This window comes from Phocoena sinus, chromosome 1 (assembly GCF_008692025.1).
Source record: "Phocoena sinus isolate mPhoSin1 chromosome 1, mPhoSin1.pri, whole genome shotgun sequence".
NCBI classification, from domain to species: domain Eukaryota; kingdom Metazoa; phylum Chordata; class Mammalia; order Artiodactyla; family Phocoenidae; genus Phocoena; species Phocoena sinus.
Genome location: NC_045763.1, coordinates 60,533,539 through 60,553,946, shown reverse-complemented (window position 1 = coordinate 60,553,946; position 20,408 = coordinate 60,533,539). Strand labels below are relative to the sequence as shown.

At 35.6% G+C, this 20,408-nt stretch overlaps 1 protein-coding gene across 3 annotated transcripts in view; it reads right to left on the bottom strand.

Moving 5' to 3' along the window:
• Positions 1–782, bottom strand: part of LRRC7 (leucine rich repeat containing 7) — a 514,499-nt gene extending 513,717 nt beyond the window's left edge. For 2 of the 3 annotated variants that reach the window (XM_032604372.1, XM_032604363.1), the window contains exon 1: positions 87–782. Coding sequence is in view for 2 of the 3 variants with exons in the window: in XM_032604363.1 (XP_032460254.1) it covers positions 87–88 (2 nt within the window). In the remaining variant the exon portion in view is untranslated. The remainder of the gene's footprint in view (positions 1–86) is intronic. The other variant, XM_032604391.1, reaches the window with a different exon arrangement.
• Positions 783–20,408: the final 19,626 nt, after the last annotated feature.

Sequence of the window (20,408 nt, the reverse complement as noted above, 5' to 3'; positions counted from 1 at the left end):
CCCGGGTCCCACACCTCGGGCGCTGTGGCTGTCGCGGCGAGGCCCCCGCAACCCCCTTGGCCACAGAGCGATAGTGTCCTACTCACATCGCCGGCGGGAGAAACTGCCCATGAGGTTCCGGAGAGAGTGAATCGTGCAGCTGCCAAGGGTTATTCCTTAAAGTGTTCGGGGGTCCGCAGTGGAGTGGGCACGAGGGTCCTCGGAGGAGAGGAGCGGTGAAGGAGGAGAAGAGGAGAAAGAGGGGATTCCAGGCAGGTGCCACGTTAGACCATGATGCCCGTGCCCTTCAGGTGGACACCTGGAGAGGTTCCGGCGGGAAGCAGCCGAGGGGAAGCCCGAAGCGCTGGCGGGGGAGGCAGGAGCGCATCCACTGCCCAGCTTCCGCCTGCCCTGCGCGCTGCGCTAGCGACCGCAGCAGAAGAGGCAGCGGCGGTGGCGGAGGCGCAGCTCCCTCCCCACCCCCAGAAGGCTCCACAGACAATGAATCCTGGGCGGAGAAGATCCGAGCAGAAAAGGCGAATCTTGCACCCAACTCCGTAACACCCCCTGCCCGCTGCCGCGCCTCTCCTGGGCGAGGATCCCCGGGGACCGGGGCGCAGCGGGCGGTTCGGAGGGGCAGTGCGCTCCCGCGGCTGCAGGCGGCGGCCGAGTGGGCGGTTGCAGGTCCCTCCGGCGAGAACCCGCTGCCCAGGGGCTGAGTGTCCGTAGCTTCGAGCCCAGGGTTCGCCCGGAGTGGGGTCTTCCTCGGTGCAGTGGCTCGGTGAACAGGTGCCAGGATTGGCAGGCGAGGAGGCGCTGCTCCTGGCTCTTGGCTGTGTCTCCGTGCTCTCCCCGCCCCCTCTCTTTTTTCCCACCCCCTTTTCCGACGACACCAGCTGCAGCTGCTTCAAAGTGTAAAAAATGTCAAGGAGATTTTCCAGCAATAGGGGAGGGGGTGACCACGTTCACAGCCCTCGGCCTCTTTTTGAGATCCTCGCCTGCCCCTCTGACCTCCACTCGGGCTTCCCCAAGTTGTGAGAAGAAAAATCCCAGTCCGGCGGAGAATTGAAATGGTCGCCTTCTCCCGGCTCCGGCACAGGCTGTTGTTAGAGAACGGGACAACAGGCCGAGCTCTCTGGGTTCTTTCAGTCTCCCGCCGTGCGCCAGGCAGGTGCCCGAGGCACGGCGCCGGGCAGCGCTGGGCCGCCGGTTCCTCCCGTTGCCGGACCGGCCCGTGGCGCTCGGGCGGCGCGGCGTCCTGCAGCGCGGGCGACTCCGCCGCACCAGCGCCTCCGGGCCTCTGCGCCTTCCAGAGCTCCCCTGCACCCGCACCGGCTCGGTGACGCTGCGCTCGTGGCTCCGCAGGCTGCCGCTCCTGCTATCTCAGCAAAGAGGCGGCCGGGAGCGCCTCCTCGGGGTTTCCTCCCCCGCCCGCCTTTCCCGCTGCAGGTTGTTGTCTGCCAAGGAGAAAAGTCTCTGCTGGCGGGTCGGTCGCTTCACGTCAGTCAAGGCAACGACCTTTGTGCCTGCTCTCACGTTCCCTTCTCTTTCTGGGGCCAGGGTTTGCCCTGGGAGTGCGCAAAATAAGAAGGGGTTTTCTAACTATCCTTCATGTTTTCACCGCCACGCCTCCTGCCATGAACACACACTCTCACACTCACACTCATATGCTTCCTCACGTAAAAGCACACACGGACACTTTATTCTCTCACACATGTCTTTAAACTCTCTTAAGCAGCAATATGTTAAGAAACATATTGACGAAGCTGGTACTATATTTAGACTTCTCTTTTATTCTCTAAACCCATTGGGTCAATTCTCTCTTTAAAATAAGATTTATTATCCTGGAATCACCTATTTTTTTCTTTTCCTGGAATATAGGCTATAGGCTTTTTGTTTCCTCGTTATAAGAAAGGATTTCCCTTTAGTTCTCTACATCGCTGATACAGGCAGATGTCATGGTATTCATTTGCCACTCTGGGGTGGATGCAAACTCACAGTTTACTAAAAAGAAAATGCATTTGCTCATATTCTTGGATTTGCAATGCTAAAATCATCAAGGTCAAAAATCATCTTTTCTGGCTGCTAAGGATTGTCTAGGAAGAGACTTTGGAGACTGACACCTAATCTGCAGAGTACCAAGAATGATTATTTTCTACTTTACCTGGGCCATGAAAGTGGGCTGACTTTTAAGGATAACTTCCCAGTATATCATATTATTTGCATGTAAAAGGAAAGAGGAATGAGAGCATATTTTGAAAATCCAGATCATTTTAAAAGTGTGTTATAAAACACCACTGAGAAAGGGTTCTGAAACGGCAAGGAGATGAAAAAAAAATTTTTTTTAAGGACAAATTTTGAATTGACCTCTGTGGAGCTCTATTTTTTTCACCCATGGTTTTGTCCTTGTAAACATTTGCCACATCTTAGTGTCTCAGCTGGATGGAGTGATATGAAAAATTTTAGGTACTGATTGAAAATCTAAAAAAAGCATAACCTCGCACAACAGTTATACAATTGTAGCAATTCTTTACAGGCCTCCAGTTCTTTTGGATACAGTTTACACAGAACTTTCACATATATTCTTTTATTTAATCCTTTCCTAAAACTATTTGGTGGGTAATGTTTTCCACACTTATAGGAAGGGCACAAGGCTCATCTCAGAAACGTACCCAATTGCCGTGTACTTGAACTCAGAAATTCTTATTTTAACTCCAGGATTCATTCCCTTTTACCAAAATATTTGACCAAAAAAAAAATTTGTATGTAAAATCACAGCCAATTATGAGGAAACTGCAGATCATTGCAAACAGGTAACATACCTACCAATGAACTTACATCCCAGGTGTTCAGTGGAACTTTCCTAAATGAAAACAAAATTGTTCCCTTTTAATGGAGAGAAAGATATTTTTTTGGAACCCCAAATTAAAAATTGATGATGCCCCTGTAATATATTTCAAACCATACGCCCTCCTTTCCTCTTTGTCATATCCTAGAACCTTGATTTCAGACTATAGAGGTTCAAATGGATAAAATATTTTAAATATGTGCAGGTGTGATGCAGTGCCTATGGGTTTTTAACAAACATGATTTTAGCATGAAAAAAAATAAGAAGGAAGTATTCTCTGTAGAATGGGCTTTGGATACAACGGCCCACTTTTTTTCTAAGGTTTATGAATCTTGAACAAATTTTGGCCACCTTCACTATTTAAACAATGAAGCATACTGAAGAGATTTCAATGGTTTCATAGAATTAAGGATCTATTGAAATGCAAATGAAGATGCTGTCTTTAAACTCCAAGTTGCCCTCTCATCAACCCTCTGGAAATGCAGATGACTGTCTGCAAGTTGGAGAAAGATGAATGCAGAATATCCTTAGGCTGTCACTCAAGCAGAGGTCCAACACCAAAAACAGTAACAACTCAAAATTAGGTCAAGGCAGTTTTAACAGTTTAGCTGTTCAGATTACATCTAAGAATGGTTAGACATTGAATCCATAAAATTTTGTAAACTGTTAATCAATTCCTTTGACTCACACTACTAAAATTTTTGAAAGGATAAGCTGTTTCCAGGATAAGCAGGACTAACCTTGTTTGAAAATAAAAGACATATGATGATATTAGACAATCAGGCACCAACTATCTTTCTAATATTTTTCTTTGGAGGCCTGGTATGTCACACTTGTCTTAAAAACATTTCCTCTTCGGCAATTCCTGATTTTAAAAAACCCACTTATAGAAAGCACAATACTTTCAGTTTTACCAACCATTAGTGTCTTAACAGGATTATCTTAATTAGATATTGGTCCTTGGGGAAATAAAAAAAACTTTGTTAAATTTTGATTTATGGGGATATAGATCTGAAGAGCTCGGAGCTGGTAGAACTTGGTAGGACAGGATCAGTATCAGTGGGATACCATAAGAGTATGGAGTACTGTTAGCTTTTGAAAAACAGGAAGAAACTCTGAAAAGGAAGTGGGAGTCATTAGATTCTTCTTCAAGTTAATCTGTTAGACAGCCTTTACTGTGAAACTAATCTCTCAGATTAACAATCTAGTCTAGCTAAAGAGAATGGTTATTGTTATATTGAATTCGTTTGGATAATTATTTTTTATTTTTAAACATTAATTTGTATATTTATGATATACAAAATACAATGAACACTAATGTACACATCATGCATCTCTTTTAAGAAGAAAAATATGATTGATAAGATTGAAGCTTCCAGGACTTCCCTGGCTGTCCAGTGGTTGAGACTTCACCTTCCAATGCAGGGGGTGTGGGTTCAATCCCTGGTCAGGGAGCTAAGATCCCACATGCCTTGTGACCAAAAAACCAAAACATAAAACAGAAGCAATATTGTAACAAATTCAATAAGGACTTTAAAAAACATGGTCCACGTTAAAAAAAAAAAAATCTTAAAAAAAAAAAGGATTGAAGCTTCCTCTCCCATTCCTCTATTTCTTCTCCCCTTACCCCACAGAGGTAACCTCATTCCTAAACTTTTGTATTTATTTGTACATTTGTACATTACTAAATTTCATGCCCTTTTACTGCTAACAACATGTTTATATTGCTTTGCAAATTTTACTCTTACAAAAGTGATATAATGCAGTATGTATTCTTTTGCAACTTGCTTTTGATTTTGAAAGAAAACGACATTATGTCTGTGAGTGTGAATTGTCTTGATATTTGACACTCTGGTTCACTAATTTTTACTGCTGCATGATACTTGACTTTATGAATTTGTCATTTTCACCTTCTGATGACAATTTTTACCTTAGTAATGCTGTTATAAACATGTTTCTTTATATCTCTTTATGTATATGGATGAGAGTTTTTCTATTTTATATACCATCTAGGAGTGGATTTCCTGGGTTGTGGAGTATATTCGATATTTAATTGTTTTCAAACAATTTACATTCCTGCTATCATTTATAAGAGTTTTCTTTGATCCATATCTTGGCAGTACTTGGTATTATCAGATACTCTCACATTGTCCAGTCCAGTCTGAGGGGTGTAAAATGGTATTTCATTATGGTTTAAATGTGTATCTTCCTGCTTAATTATAAGATTGAGAACCTTTTTATATTTATTAACAATCCACATTTCCAATATGAATTGGTTAGTTTATATATTTCATGCATTTTTCTATTGGGTTTTCTTGGGGGGGGTGTGTGTGTGTGTATCCTGGATTCTATTCCTTTGTCAGATCTCATCTTTAATTTTCACTCTTAAGATGATGTATTTTTATGAAAAGAAGTTTTAATTTAATACTGTCAACTTTATCAGTATTTTCCTTTATATGTGCTTTGTATCTAGTTTAAGAAACACTTTACTATCCCAAGATTATATATTTTCCTATATCGTATGCTAAAATCTTTAGAATTTGAATTTTTTACCTTTCAGACTTTAAACTATCTGAAATTGACTAGATAAAATAAGGTCTTGTGATTTCACAATCTGTTTTCAAGAGATCAGTGACATGAGAAAAAAGAAGCTATCATGGATTTACCCTGTACTTAAGAATTAATAGTCAAAAAAGAAAGTATAAAGAAAAGTCAAAGAAAAAGAATAAGATGAGGTGCCTTGCTTTCCTTGTCAATATTGATTGTGAAACTACAGTAATTTAGGACAGTTTTCAATTGAAACAGTTTAAAGAGATAGGTGAAACCAAATACAAAGGCCAAAAATTGAGCAATGAGCTTTTATACAACAGAGGAGGCAGAAGGCAATCAGCTACCTCCTGAGGAATAAAATGGAAACTTAAACAAAAATTAATACCTTACCTCACACTATAGACAGAACAAAATCATATTGGCAGTTTTCTCTCACAAGCAGTTCAGACAAAATTTAATATACCAGTACTCCAACAGGAAGGTTATCTTAAATGAAATATAAGTAAAAAGACCAGCTCTGAGGAATTTAATATATTTAAAAAAAAAATAATATAGGTGAGTTCACTAACACATTATGGTATAAACATTTTCTGAGAATGTCTTTGCTATCTCTGGGTAGTTTCCTATCTATATAAAATTTTAAATACATTTTCTTCAACCAGAAGTTCTTTCTGATTATAAAATTACATTATCCCATGATCTTAAATTTTAATACAGTATATTATTATTAATTTGAGTAGTTAGGAATTATAAAAAACAGGTAAGGAATTGATGATTTTACTAGCAAAGGTTTTTTTTAACGACAACTATAAACTGCTGAAGAATTTTCAGTGGTCTGCAAATATAGGAATTCAAACTGCATAACTAACCAGAGTTCAGGAGGTTTCATGCACACAAAATCCAGAACATATACAACATTCACCTTCCCTTAGATAACATAATCCTTTAACCCAAGAATCTGTATGTTGCTGATATTAAGTTGTTTCTATGCTAAATCAGTCAGTAAGGAAACCAATTATCTTTCCTTAGAAGTTAAGGTAAACTAATATTTGTTGCTTTTTTTCTGCTTTGTACTTTGTCATACCTTAGCTGAGATAGGCTGAAAGCTAGGCATCTTGCACCAGTTAGCCAAGTTGTGAACGCAAAGGAAGAGTTCTTGAATGAAATTAAAAATGCTACTCCAGCGAACACACATATGATAAGAAAGCAAAGCAGCCTTATTGAAAAGAAAAATTTTAGTGGTCTGGATAGAAGATCAAACCAACCACAACATTCCTTAAGCCAAAGCCTAATTTAGAGCAAGGCCATTACTCTCTTTAATTCTATGAAGCCTGAGAGAAGTGAGGAAGCTGCAGAAGAAAAGTTTGAAGCTAGCAGAAGTTGGTTCATTAGGTTTAAGAAAAGAAGCCATTTCCATAAAATAAGAGTGTCAAGTGAAGCAGAAAGTGCTGATGTAGAAGCTGAAGCAAGTTATCCAGCAGATCTAGCTAAGATAATTAATGAAGATGGCTACACTAAACAACAGATTTTCAATGTAGCGAAACAGCCTTCTATTGCAAGAAGATGCCACCTAGGACTTTCATAGCCAGAGAAGAGAAGTCAATGCCTGGCTTCAAAGCTTCAAAGGACAGACTGACTCTCTTGTTATGGGCTAACACAACTGGTGACTTTAAGTTGAGGCCAATGCTTGTTAACCTTTCCAAAAATCCTAGGGCCCTTATGAATCATGCTAAATCTACTCTGCCTGTGCTCTATAAACCGAACAACAAAGCCTGGATGACAGCACATCTGTTTACAACGTGGTTTACTGAATATTTTAAGCCCACTATTGAAATCTGCTGCTCAGAAGAAGACTCCTTTCAAAATATTACTGCTCATTGACAGTGCATCTAGTTACCCAAGAGCTCTGATGGAGATGTACAATGAGATTAATGTTGTTTTCATGCCTGCTAACACAATATCAATTCTATAAATAATACAATATCTATTCTGCAGTCCATAGATCAAGGAGTCATTTTGATTTTCAAGTCTTATTAGTTAAGAAATACATTTTTTAAGGCTATAGCTGCCATAGGTAGTGATTCCTTTGATGGACCTGGGCAAAATAAATTGAAAACCTTCTGTAAAGTGTTTACCTTTCTAGATGTCTTTAGGAACATTTGTGATTCATGGGAAGAGGTCAAAATATCAACATTAGCTGGAGTTTGGTAGAAGTTGATTCCAACTCTCATGGATGATTTTGAGGGGTTCAGGACTTCAGTGGATGAAGTAACTGCAGTTGTGGTGGAAATAGCAAACAAACTTTAGAAGTGGAGCCTAAAAATATGACTGAATTGCTGCAATCGCAGGATAAAACTTTAAAGGATGTGGAGTTACTTTTTATGACTGAGCAAAGAAAGTTGTTTCTTGAGATGGAATCTAGTCCTGGTGAAGATGATGTGATGGTTGTTGAAATGATAACAAAGGATTTAGAATACTACATAAAGTTATTTGATAAATCAGTGGCAGGTTTTGAGAGGATTGGCTCCAGTTTTGAAAGAAGTTCTACTGTGGACAAAATGCTATCAAACAGTATTGCATGCTTCAGAGAAACTTTTCATGAAAGAAAGAGTCAATTGATACAGAAAACTTTAATGTTGTCTTATTTCTGAAAAACTGCCAAAGTAACCCCAGCCTTCAGCAATCACCAACCTGATTAGTCCAGCAGCCATCAACTTTGAGGCAAGAACCTCAACCAGCAAAACCATTATGACTTGCCAAAGGCTCAGATAATGGTTAGCATTTTTTAGCAATTATTTTTAAATTAAGGTATGTACATTGCTTTTATAGACATAATGCTATTACAAACTTAATAGACTATCGTAAACATAATTTTACATGCACTTGGAAATCAAAATATTTTTGTAACTTGCTTTATTGTGATGTTCACTCTATTGTAGTGGTCTGGAACTGAACCCACTATATCTCCAAGGTATGGTTATAATTGTTTTCTTGTATAACACAAGTCTTGGGACCTCAATTATAGTGTCAGGAATTTGCTTTGTTCTAGAAAGAGAATTCTTAGGAAAGAAAGTCTTTCCATTCAAAGATGGGAAAATAGACATAGCCAGAAAAATATTTATCCTATGTTTTTGCTTATTATGTGAGACGACATCTAAAACCTAAATGGAAATGATGGAGGAAAGTAAAAGTTGAACACAATTCTAATTTAATTTTAAGGCAAGATCTACTAAGCTGTGATGATTTTGTCTATTTGCCTGACAGAAAATAGTCAAATAGTGGTGCCAGACACAATAAGTTCAGCAATTTGAGGTTTTAAAAATTACTTATTTTTAGTAAAAGCAGGAGTAGTTTGGACATATGTAGTCAGGACCCCAGAACTTTTTGATTAGGTCTCACTGTTACGCTTACTTCAAGATGAAAGAAATGGCTTTGAGTATATAAATCATACTGGAATATTTTAATATGTTCCAGAATGGTAATATTTAGCATAGAATCTAATCATAGTTCAGAGTGGAGACTTCATACTATTGACTATTAAGAATAACTGATATAAAGTTACACTGCTTGCTATTATCCAATTTTATTTATGTTTTCAACTCTATCATTAGAAAAAAATGTTTGTTAACAGGAAACAAGTAGAGATTCATTTAGATCCAGGATAACATTTTATTTCACTGAATTTTTCTTCTCAACAGTTTACACTTAATACTTTATCATCTATAATTATAAAACCCCACAGTTTCAAAATTTTGGGTTAGATGAAAATGTCTTTTTTTACACTTTATTCTTGAATAATAATTTAGTTGGTATATAATTCAAAGTTGACAGTTACTATTCCTTAGTATTTTGAAGATATTATTCCATGGGTTTTGGTCTTCATTGTTACTGTTGAAATATCTGCTCTCAGTCTAATTGTCATTTCTCTGTAGACAATCGTTCCTTTCATTCTTGCTGTCATTGAGATATTCTCTTTTTGGCTTTGTACACTGATGTATTTAGGCATCAATTTCCTTCCATTTTATTTTCTAGTCTTTAAAATTTTATTTCTCTTATTTATTTCTATTTTTGCTGTTATAGATTAATTTTTTTTAAATATTCAGCTTTTATCTCTTAAAATACTGTCTCTCCTCCATTCCCTATATTGTCGCTTTCTTATTTTATCTTCCATATCACTAACTACTCTGTAACATTTTTCTCTCTTCTGTCTCTCTGTGCTACATTTTCTGTAATTAGTGGCCTTTATTTTTCAGTTAATTGATTCTTTTTCAACTATCTAATGTAATGTTTAACCTACCATTGAATTTTGAATCTCACTAATTATGTTTATAATTTCAACAAGTTTTTTTGTTATAAGATTTTCTGATCTGTTCCGAAAGCATATTTCTTGCTCATGTTTTTGATTCACTCTTTTATTTTGCATGCTGCTTTAATAATTTTAATATCTGAAATTCAAGAAGTCTAATTTGGGGTGCTGATTTATTTTCTCTTGACTCTTGCTACTAGTGGTATATTTCCTTGGATTCAGAGCTCATTTTCAGTTGGATGTTACATGTGGGAATAATGTGAACCCTTGGTTAAAGATGTTTCCCTGCAATAAGGATTTGTATTTGTTTTTTTTTTCAGATGACCCAAGGAGCTAGCTACCCAAATCATTTTAATTTTTAGCTGTGGGTTTCCCAGATTATCAAATAAGTCCCAAGTGCTCAAAAGACCATGCCTGTGATTACAAAGAAAAGACTTTCTTCCCAACCCAAAGACAAGGTTGAAGCAGACAATGTGCTGTTTCTGTTTTCCAGAAACAGAAAAAATTCCTGTTTTCCAGGGGTAAATATTTTTAAATTAAACTTAGTGAAAATGTAGGCCTTCAAGGGTTCCATCTTTAAGCTAATTCCCACCTTTTCTAGGCTAAAGGTCTAGTGTCCTATTCAGCTGCCTGTTAATAGGGAGATTCTGTTATAGATTACTTATTGGCAAATGCTTTCAGAGGAGTTGTATATTTAATGCTTCTTACCACTATGATTTCCTATTTTATCAATTGTTTGGCTTTCAAGAATTAATCTTCTTTCTTGAAAGTTAACTGTCCACAAAACAATGACAAAAAATGCGTAGTTTTTAAGTTTTTATCCAGTTTTTCTAGATGTTTTGTCCTAGAAGTATTTTGATGATATTCAGACTGCCATGTTTTGGAAGTGGAACTAATTTATCTATTACATCACAATTTTTGAGGTGATATTTTTCAGTGTCAAAATGTTGAAGTTACTTAGGTTAAATAGTATTTGTATATTTCCTTTCTATGAAGCATGCTGTTAGAGGAGACAGTAGAAATGAGGCTTGCCACCAAGATGTTGTTACAAAGGACTTTATGGACTGATAGCTTCTAAGTGAAGCAAACAGAAACATACTTGGTTATTATTTTTGATGACCCTAATCTATTTTCAGGATCAGTGTAAGCAAAAGTCTCTTTTAATACCGGTTATCGCCATCAGATAATAAACACATTCCTCTAAATGAGTTATTTTTTTATTATAGGACACACTAATAGATAGCATTAATGATTATTATTCGATTAAAATCTACTCTCCTGATAACAGTATGCACAAACAACTTGAGTCATGAATGATGTTCCAAACATTCATCTAACAATTGAGAATTTATATCTGAGACATAAAAGGTAGAAAACCAATCAAATTTAGCTCCTTTTGAAATAGGTGGATTATTTGATAAACATATAAGGGAATTCAATAATCTAGAAAATTATGAAAGAAGAAAAAGACTAGTAGCAATATAACATTGTTAAAGAAAAGGGTATATTAAAAATTACCAAAATGTTTCTCTGATATTTTTAATATTTTATTTTTTTTCTTATCACAGAAGCGTTATGCTTATTGTTAAAATCTCAAGCAGTACAGATTTTATAAAGTAAAATATGAAAGTACTCTATAAATTTTTCCCTTTAAATAACCATAGTTATTACTGTGGTGTACTCTTCTGAATTTATCTCAACATATAGTAACATAAAGTTACATACATTGTTACATTTACCCCTCAGAAGTGTATTGTTTATATGTATGCATATTGCCTTATTACTTGCTTTTGCTGAACAATATATGGTGAAATATCCTTCTGTTTCAGTTCTAATATAGTAAGATATCCTGTTCCTTTTTATAGCTTTATAGAATCCCATTGCATGGATATACCATAATTTATGTAACCTCTTTTCTATTAATGGCTGTTTGGTTAATTTTAATTTATTTCACTATTGCAACAATTTTGCAATGAATTTCCTTGTATATATGTCCTTGCATTCTTATGTATAACTTTTATAGCATATATTTTTAGAAGTATAATTATAAAACTGTATATTTTATATAATATAAATCCAATATATTAATAATTATTGTAATATAATATAGCAATATGATTCCATAAAATAATTCTAGTATTATTGAAAACTATACATATACAAAACTTTAATAGATAGTACCAAAATCCCTCCCAAAATGTTAAACTAATTTATGTTGTCACCAGCTGTTCATCAAAATTTTTGTTTTTCACCTACTGTTGACCTTAGATACCAATCATCTTTTAAACCTTTGCAATCTAATAAACAAGTACATCTCATGATTTAATTTGTATATCTGCAATAGTTATTAAATTGAGGTTAAGCTTTATGCCTTTTATGAAAGTTTGAAATGCGATGGTCTTGTTTCATCATATTTTTTATCTGTGGCAAGAAAATAAGCAGAAATGAGACAACAATATAGAAATCAAAATCTTCCCTATAGAAAATTAGTTTTTAGGTAAGTCTGATGGGAGTTTAGTAGTAAAAGGAATAGGTGTTGAAGTTTTCTCAGTTCATTACATATCCCTAAAATCCCACCCCCTAGCTCCTTCTCATTTCTTTACCAAGAAAAAGGTCACAGATCTGAGCATCTCTGATATCCTCTTGCATTTAAACCACATCAGTAAAATAAACTTCACCCAGTTGATTTAAAGGAATGTTTTACTGTTTGGACAGGAATTTGGCACCACATGGTTATAGCCAAAGATTTTTTGATAACCTATTCTTCCCGTGAGACACTAACAGTTCATATTATGTAATCTTCAACCTCACTAACACTTGCTTAGTTTCATTGCTTGAAAATGACACAGACCAGTATCTCTGAGCTTGGGTTACTTAGTGTATTTATTCCTGCATAAGAAAATAAAATTAAATACAGTTCACTGTCAGTCATTTTGTTTTAAGCTTGATATTTCGTTTGAAATAAAAACAAATAGTATTTCTTTCTTTACAATGGTTTCTCTACGCACTACGAAGCATTTTAAAATAATAAGTAAGAATCTAGGAGTGTTGAGAATGAATAGACAATACGTAAATCATTATGAATGCAATTTATTCAAAGTATTAAAACAGTGGAGGTGGTTTTTACTTTCATCATATGAATAGACACTGGATCAGGATGCAGACATTATCTTTTAAATCTAACAAGGTGTTTTATAATGTTAAATGCATATCTAAAATAACTGGGAAGATTTTACCATTGCTATTTAACCCTTATGTATTGTACATCTCTAAACATGTCAAGATATATTCCTGTTTCTCTAAAGTACACACTCGGATAATTTAAGAATTCTATGCTTATACTAACATTAAATTTAAAGAGATTATTTTACTTCTCTGGAAATAAATCAAAATGTTATATAGGTAGCAGAGTAATTACATAAAAAATTGAATTTAAAATTGGGCTGCCTGGTTATATTACCCACAATGTGTTTAAATATCTTTATGACTGTAAGCTATAACAAAATGATTTAAGTAAAAATTCATTTTTATTTATACTTTACCACTGTTTTTGCTATGCCCATTAATATGACTGATTTTTGGAAATTATATGCCATTAGCTGATTTCCCTAAAAATGACTACAAAACTTAAGACTTTTTGAGTTCTGTTTTCAAATTCTACTTCTACTGAATATATGGTTAATTGTATAAAATGAGGTTCAATATATTAATGAATACCTACTATGTGTAAAACACTTCCATTGAAAAGAAGAATATAAATTACACTGCCTGATTTGCAGTTACCAGCGGGGGTAACTAAAGCTTTTAGAGAATAGAAAGAAGGTCAAAAACTCCATTCACTTGATGAGATTTATTCAGCAATTTATAGAGTTGATGCTAATGTCTGTTACTTTGCCTCACTGTGATGTTGAGAATTTCTTTGCATCTAGAAGTAGACTCCCTTTTAAATTATTTTTTCCAAGAGGGAATCCAAAATTTCAACCCCTAGAAGGCTACTTTCTGTTGTACCATTTTTATACAACTGTACTCTGTTGATGTATCTATCAATTCCTGCCTATAAATTCCCATGAACTTCCACAGTGAAGATGAAATAGATCAAGTCTCTGTCTTACAGGAGCTTAAAGTCAAGTGAGCTCACATAGGTATTGTTTGGGAAACTCCTAACAAAAATGGGCTACTTGATTCTCTCCTTCCAGTAACATAAAATTCAACCATACATACTATTCAAGAAGTGTTGGAGATAAGGAAATACTCCTTTTGTTAATTCACTTTCCTAGATGACCTGTTCTATAAATAAACCAAATAACATATAGTAGAGCATTTACCTAGTGTAGAGAACTATGAGTGACATAGAGAAGTGAGGTGCAATCCCTTGAAGTAAGTTCAATCTAGTGAGAGGTGTAAAATATATACATATCTTTGAAAATTATTTATACCTTTTATTGTTTTCTAGAATGTGATGATTCATAGTAGCTGGATTAGTTTATTATTTTATTTTATTTTTCTGAGGATTGGAATGGGCATGGGTATAAAAGCTGAGGGTAGAAGCTGATACTGGATACATTATTCTGCAAAATCAAGTGGGCAGTGGTAGTGTTAACAGCTGACATGAACAAGAAATCAAAGAGGAAGGTAGAGGCTACAAACCTGGGCACTATTTGGTGCAGAATTATTGAAGAGATCCCAGAGAAGGACATAGTTTGAGGAAGAAAAACCGATGGTGAGATTATGGGAGGCAAATGTCACAATGTGATTCAGCTCAACTCCATTAAATCTGTACAGAAGGGACTAAACTGAGGAAATTCTGATTGTGTTTAGATTTCTTATAGTAAGCAGTAAAGGAACAGCAACCACAAACCAGCTTCTGGAGGATGAACAAAATCACCACATGAGGATGATCAGCTTACAGTGGGTTTTATATATATATATATATATATATATATATATATATATATATATATATATATATATATAAAGGTAAATAATAATTTACGGTATAACACAACTGATTTTGAATAAATACATCAACAGGAAGTATTTTATAAGTTCAAAAGAAGATTGGTGAGGAAAATTTGTTATAAAGAGATTTTGCCAATTTATGTCGAAAAAACACCCACTGTCAAACAGGAACCCAAGCAGCAGTTTTCTCTATACCTCACAAAGTTCCGAAGGATGGCATGCACCTGGGGAAGATACTCATATCAGAATATGAGTTTGTGTTCCAGAGAATGTGAGAATATGCTCCAGCCCTGTACTTATCCTGGCAGTTAGAGATTAGATTATAGTTGTTGTCCATGGGGACAAAGTACCTATCAGAGAAATCAGTATTAACCTCCGCTTAAAACTCTGATACAAAAGCATTTCCCTTAAAGGTTTTGGCAGTTCTCTGTTTACATCACTGGACAGAGGAGCAAACTCAGCCTTTTTTCTTTTTTAATTGGAATTCTCAAAAAGACATGCTGTCAACTTAAGACATGGTATCTTAAAATTACATTCTTATAATTAGTCCAAGCAACCATGAAGTGGTTATAAAGGAGTATACAAAAAGCCTTGAAAATACAGCTAATTAGAATAATTAGGTATTACTTTCACTGAATATTAATATCCTTGGACTATCCTACTTTGAGTAGTCCTAAGTCCTACTTATACTCTTTACTGTCTTTTGAACTATGATCATTCATCTACTCATTTTCAATATTATGTAAAATAATATAACTTGGATATACAAGGACATTAAAAACATTATGGGGAAACTAAAATACGATGAGTCCTGAAGAACCTGTACTTCTCCCTGACATAAAACATTAAATACAAAACTCCAGATGATACACTAAAGAGGTAACCATTGGAAGTACACTAGTTATGAAGTTAAGAACAAGGTATCAAATCTACATTCAAATCCCAGTTCTGCTAAACACTGTCCAAATCTTGGCAATTTCATTTTTGAATTTAATTTTAGTTATTTTTTTATACAACAGGTCCTTATTAGTCATCCATTTTATACACATCAGTGTATACATGTCAATCCCAGTCTCCCAATTAATCACACCCCCACCCCCACCCCCCGTTGCTTCCCCCCTTGGTGTCCATACATTTGTTCTCTATATCCGTGTCTCTATTTCTGACCTGCAAACTGGTTCATCTGTACCATTTTTCTAGGTTCCACATATATGCGTTAATATACGATATTTGTTTTTCTCTTTCTGACTTACTTCACGCTGTATGACAGTCTCTAGATCCATCCATGTCTCAACAAATGATCCAATTTCATTCCTTTTTATGGCTGAGTAATATCTCATTGTATATATGTACCACATCTTCTTTATCCATTTGTCTGTCGATGGGCATTTAGGTTGCTTCCATAACCTGACTATTGTAAATAGTGCTGCAATGAACATTGGGGTGCATGTGTCTTTTTGAATTATGGTTTTCTCTGGGTATATGCCCAGTAGTGGTGTTGCTGGTCATATGGTAATTCTATTTTTAGTTTTTTAAGGAACCTCCATAGTGGCTGTATCAATTTACATTCCCACCAACAGTGCAAGAGGGTTCCCTTTTCTCCACACCCTCTCCAGCATTTGTTGCTTGTAGATTTTCTGATAATGCCCATTCTAACTAGTGTGAGGTAATACCTCATTGTAGTTTTGGTTTGTATTTCTCTAGTAATTAGTGATGTTGAGCAGCTTTTCATGTGCTTCTTGGCCATCTGTATGTCTTCTTTGGAGAAATGTCTACTTAGGTCTTCTGCCCATTTTTGAATTGGGTTGTTTGTTTCTTTAATATTGAGCTGTATGAGCTGTTTATATATTTTGGAGATTAATCCTTTGTCCATTGATTAATTTGCAAATATTTTCTCCCATTTTGAGGATTGTCTTTTCGTCTTGTTTATGGTTTCCTTTGCTGTGCAAAAGCTTTGAAGTTTCATTAGGTCCCATTTGTTTATTTTTGGTTTTATTTCCATTACTCTAGGAGGTGGATCAAAAAAGATCTTGCTGTGATTTATGTCAAAGAGTGTTCTTCCTATGTTTTCCTCTAAGAGTTTTGTAGTGCCTGGTCTAACATTTAGGTCTCTAATCCATTTTGAATTTATTTTTGTGTATGGTGTTAAAGAGTGTTCTAATTTCCTTCTTTTACATGTAGCTGTCCAGTTTTCCCAGCATCACTTATTGAAGAGACTGTCTTTTCTCCATTGTATATCCTTGCCTCCTTTGTCATAGATTAGTTGACCATAGGTGCATGGGTTTTTCTCTGGGGTTTCTGTCTTATTCCACTGATCTATGTTTCTCTTTTTGTGCCAGTACCATATTGTCTTTAATTACTGTAGCTATGTAGTATAGTCTGAAGTCAGGGAGTCTGATTCCTCCAGCTCCATTTTTTTTCCCTCAAGACTGCTTTGGCTACTCAGGGTCTTTTGTGTCTCCATACAAATTTTAAGATTTTTTGTTCTAGTTCCATAAAAAATGCCATTGGTAATTTGATAGGGATTGCATTGAATCTGTAGATTGCTTTGGGTAATATAGTCATTTTCAAAATATTGATTCTTCCAATCCAAGAACATGGTATATCTCTCCATCTGTTTGTATCATATTTAATTTCTTTCATCAGTGTCTTATAGTTTTCTGCATACAGGTCTTTTGTCTCCCTAGGTAGGTTTATTCCTAGGTGTTTTATTCTTTTTGTTGCAATGGTAAATGGGAGTGTTTCCTTAATTTCTCTTTAAGATTTTTCATCATTAGTGTATAGGAATGCAAGAGCAAATCTTGGCAATTTTTGAAAAACCTGTCAGTGCCTCAGTGTCTTAATCTGTAAAATAGAAATAACTACTTATCTAGATTGTAAAAATGTTAAATTAAAACCTAAAAAAGTGCTTAACATGTGCTTGACACATAGTAAGGGCTCTGTAAATGATAGATACTATTTACCACTAACTGTCATACTTAAATGTTAATTTAGTCTATAAACAAAACCAATCACTTTCAGAAGCATTGCAACTACAAATAACGACTATCTTTCCCACTAGAGTATAAGCTTTATTCAAGCAGGAATAATGTCTATCATATTCAACAACCATTCCTATAAGCCTTGTCACATGGATGTTGTTGAATTGTATTTGTTGACTTATTGAATGAATATGCATCGTCTGGGGAATTTTTACAGAACATTAATGATCCCAAATAAATTTGAAAGACTACATATCTACACAGGGTCAATCAGATAGTTGAACTATGTCTAAAAAAGAAAAAAAAAATAGTCAGTTTCACCAAATCCTACTTTGGCTGATGTGAAGGTGGAGCCAAGTTTGTAGTCATTCGTTTATGATAAAAACACCAATAAAGGTCAACACAGTTACTTAGATTTTATTCTCATATTTTTGTGGTCAGCAATTCTCTTCAAATAATGTTGTAAGGTACAAAATGATGAATAGTGTTTAATCTCAGAATCTAATAGAGAAGAAAAGCCATGGATACAAGGAAAAGAATGATAAGGACAATTAAGGGAGTACTATTAAAAAGCACTGTGAGTGCTCAAGTAGGAAAATATTTATTTATTGTTAATTATAAAAACTAACTACTAATAACTAATTGATATATTTGATAACAAAATCCTTATATGATCAATGTTCTCCCATCATTTTTGACCTCATTCTCTACTTACTACTCCCACTTCCTCTAGCTATACAGGTCCCTTCACTGTTCCTCCAACCTTCTAAACATAATTCCTTTCCAGAAATGTTTGTATTTTCTCTTCCCTCTGCTTAGACTGATTCTTTACCAGAGTTTCATAGAACTCAGCCTCTTATTTACATATTATTAATCAAAACTTGCTTTCTCAATGAGACCTTCCTTCCTCTGAAAATTTTAGCCACATATACAAGCTTCATATCACTCTTTTCTGTTTATTTTTTTCTCCTGAGCACTTAACGTTAAGTATGATATATCTTATCTTGTTTATTGTTGGTTTTATCCTATTATAAAGTAAACTCCATGAGAGATTTTTGCCTTCTTCTTAACTTGTCCATGTCCAGTGCCTGGAAGAATGCTGGCACATTACAGGTGATCAATATATTTTTTCATGGATTAAAGAATGAATAAACCAATGATTGTTTGAGCCTTTATGGTTCAGAAGGGGCACTCACACACATTTGTTCTTTTGCTCTTCCTAATGATTCTGTGCAGTAGATACTATTACCTTTAGCAGAGGAATCACTTGAAGACTTCTTAGAAGAGATGGATGGCATTTGATAAGACCTTGAAGCTTGAGAAGGAGATTTGGAAAATAATATAAAATATATTACATTTTCAAATTAAAAAAAAAATTAAGAATTCTTATTGGTCCTTCCATTTGATTAAAAAGAAATATTATCTTTGTGACTGTGATTAATATTTTAAATTCAGATGTGTTTTTTATGCACGTGTGCTTACAATTCCCCAACTTACGCACCATGGGCACCTGACATCACAAATGGCCCTGATCATCCTTTGCATGACTTTTTCCTCTTCCAAACTTTCCCCTCCAGCTTCTTTATTATCTGCCTGTCTTTTTAATAGGACAGTATTAAAGAGCTTTAATTTAAAAAGAAAGCAATTTCATTATGTTCAAATTGTGTTTAAAATACTCAAAGAAAAATACTGTCTGGAGAGTAGTATGAGTGAGTAATCTGCCATGTTAGGCACCAACGTTGCCTGTTAAAAAATCAGAATCAAGTTTTCAAATGTGATAAAATAGATTTCACGGTATTTTGAGATCACAAGCTTTATCTCTCCATTTCCAGGCATGTAGCATGTGCTTATTCAATTTTTGTTTAATGAATATTTGCTGCATTAATATAAATCATTCACTGATTAGTCGAGAATGGAGAAGTTGAATAGGGTTATGAATTTATTTACTTATTTCTTCAACAAAAACTGAGTAAGTCCTAACAATGTTCAAGGAACTATTCCTGGTACTGGAGATATAATGAACTAGCAGGTTTTGACAGTGCCTTCAAGGAGGTTGCAAGATAGTAGGAAAGACAGACATCAAGCTATAATTTAATTCTCCTTGTGGTAAGTGTTATGAAGGAGAAAGCGCTATGAGAGTAAATAGCAAGAGATGGTTCCTGATTGTAACGCTGCCACTATAACTTAAAAAAAAATTTAAGTTTTTCTCCTAAAAATTGAGCAGACACGTGGAGTAAATAATACAAAGAACCTAAACAGGAAAATTAAGATGAAAAGGTCCTTCTATTTTTTTTTTTTTTTTTTTTTTGCGGTACGCGGGCCTCTCACTGCTGTGGCCTCTCCCGTTGCGGAGCACAGGCTCCGGACGCGCAGGCTCAGTGGCCATGGCTCACGCGCCCCGCCGCTCCGCGGCATGTGGAATCCTCCCGGACCGGGGCGCGAACCCGTGTCGCCTGCATCGGCAGGCGGACTCTCAACGGCTGCGCCACCAGGGAAGCCCCAAAAGGTCATTCTTTTCTCTGATAAGTTTTAAACAAGATGTTTTAATGCTTTGGAAACCTAAGGAAACAGAGTTGGGGAATGAGGAGGGTAACTGACAGAATGGATCTGGTTCTATACATCACCATATTCTTAAATCACTATGTTTTACACACAGTATAAGCTCAATAAGTGTTACTCGACTAAATTAATTAATTAATTAATTTATGAAAGCAACACAAGATAATGGGCTAAAAGATACTTTGACTTAAGAGGCTATAAAAGTAGAATTATTTTAATTGGGGAC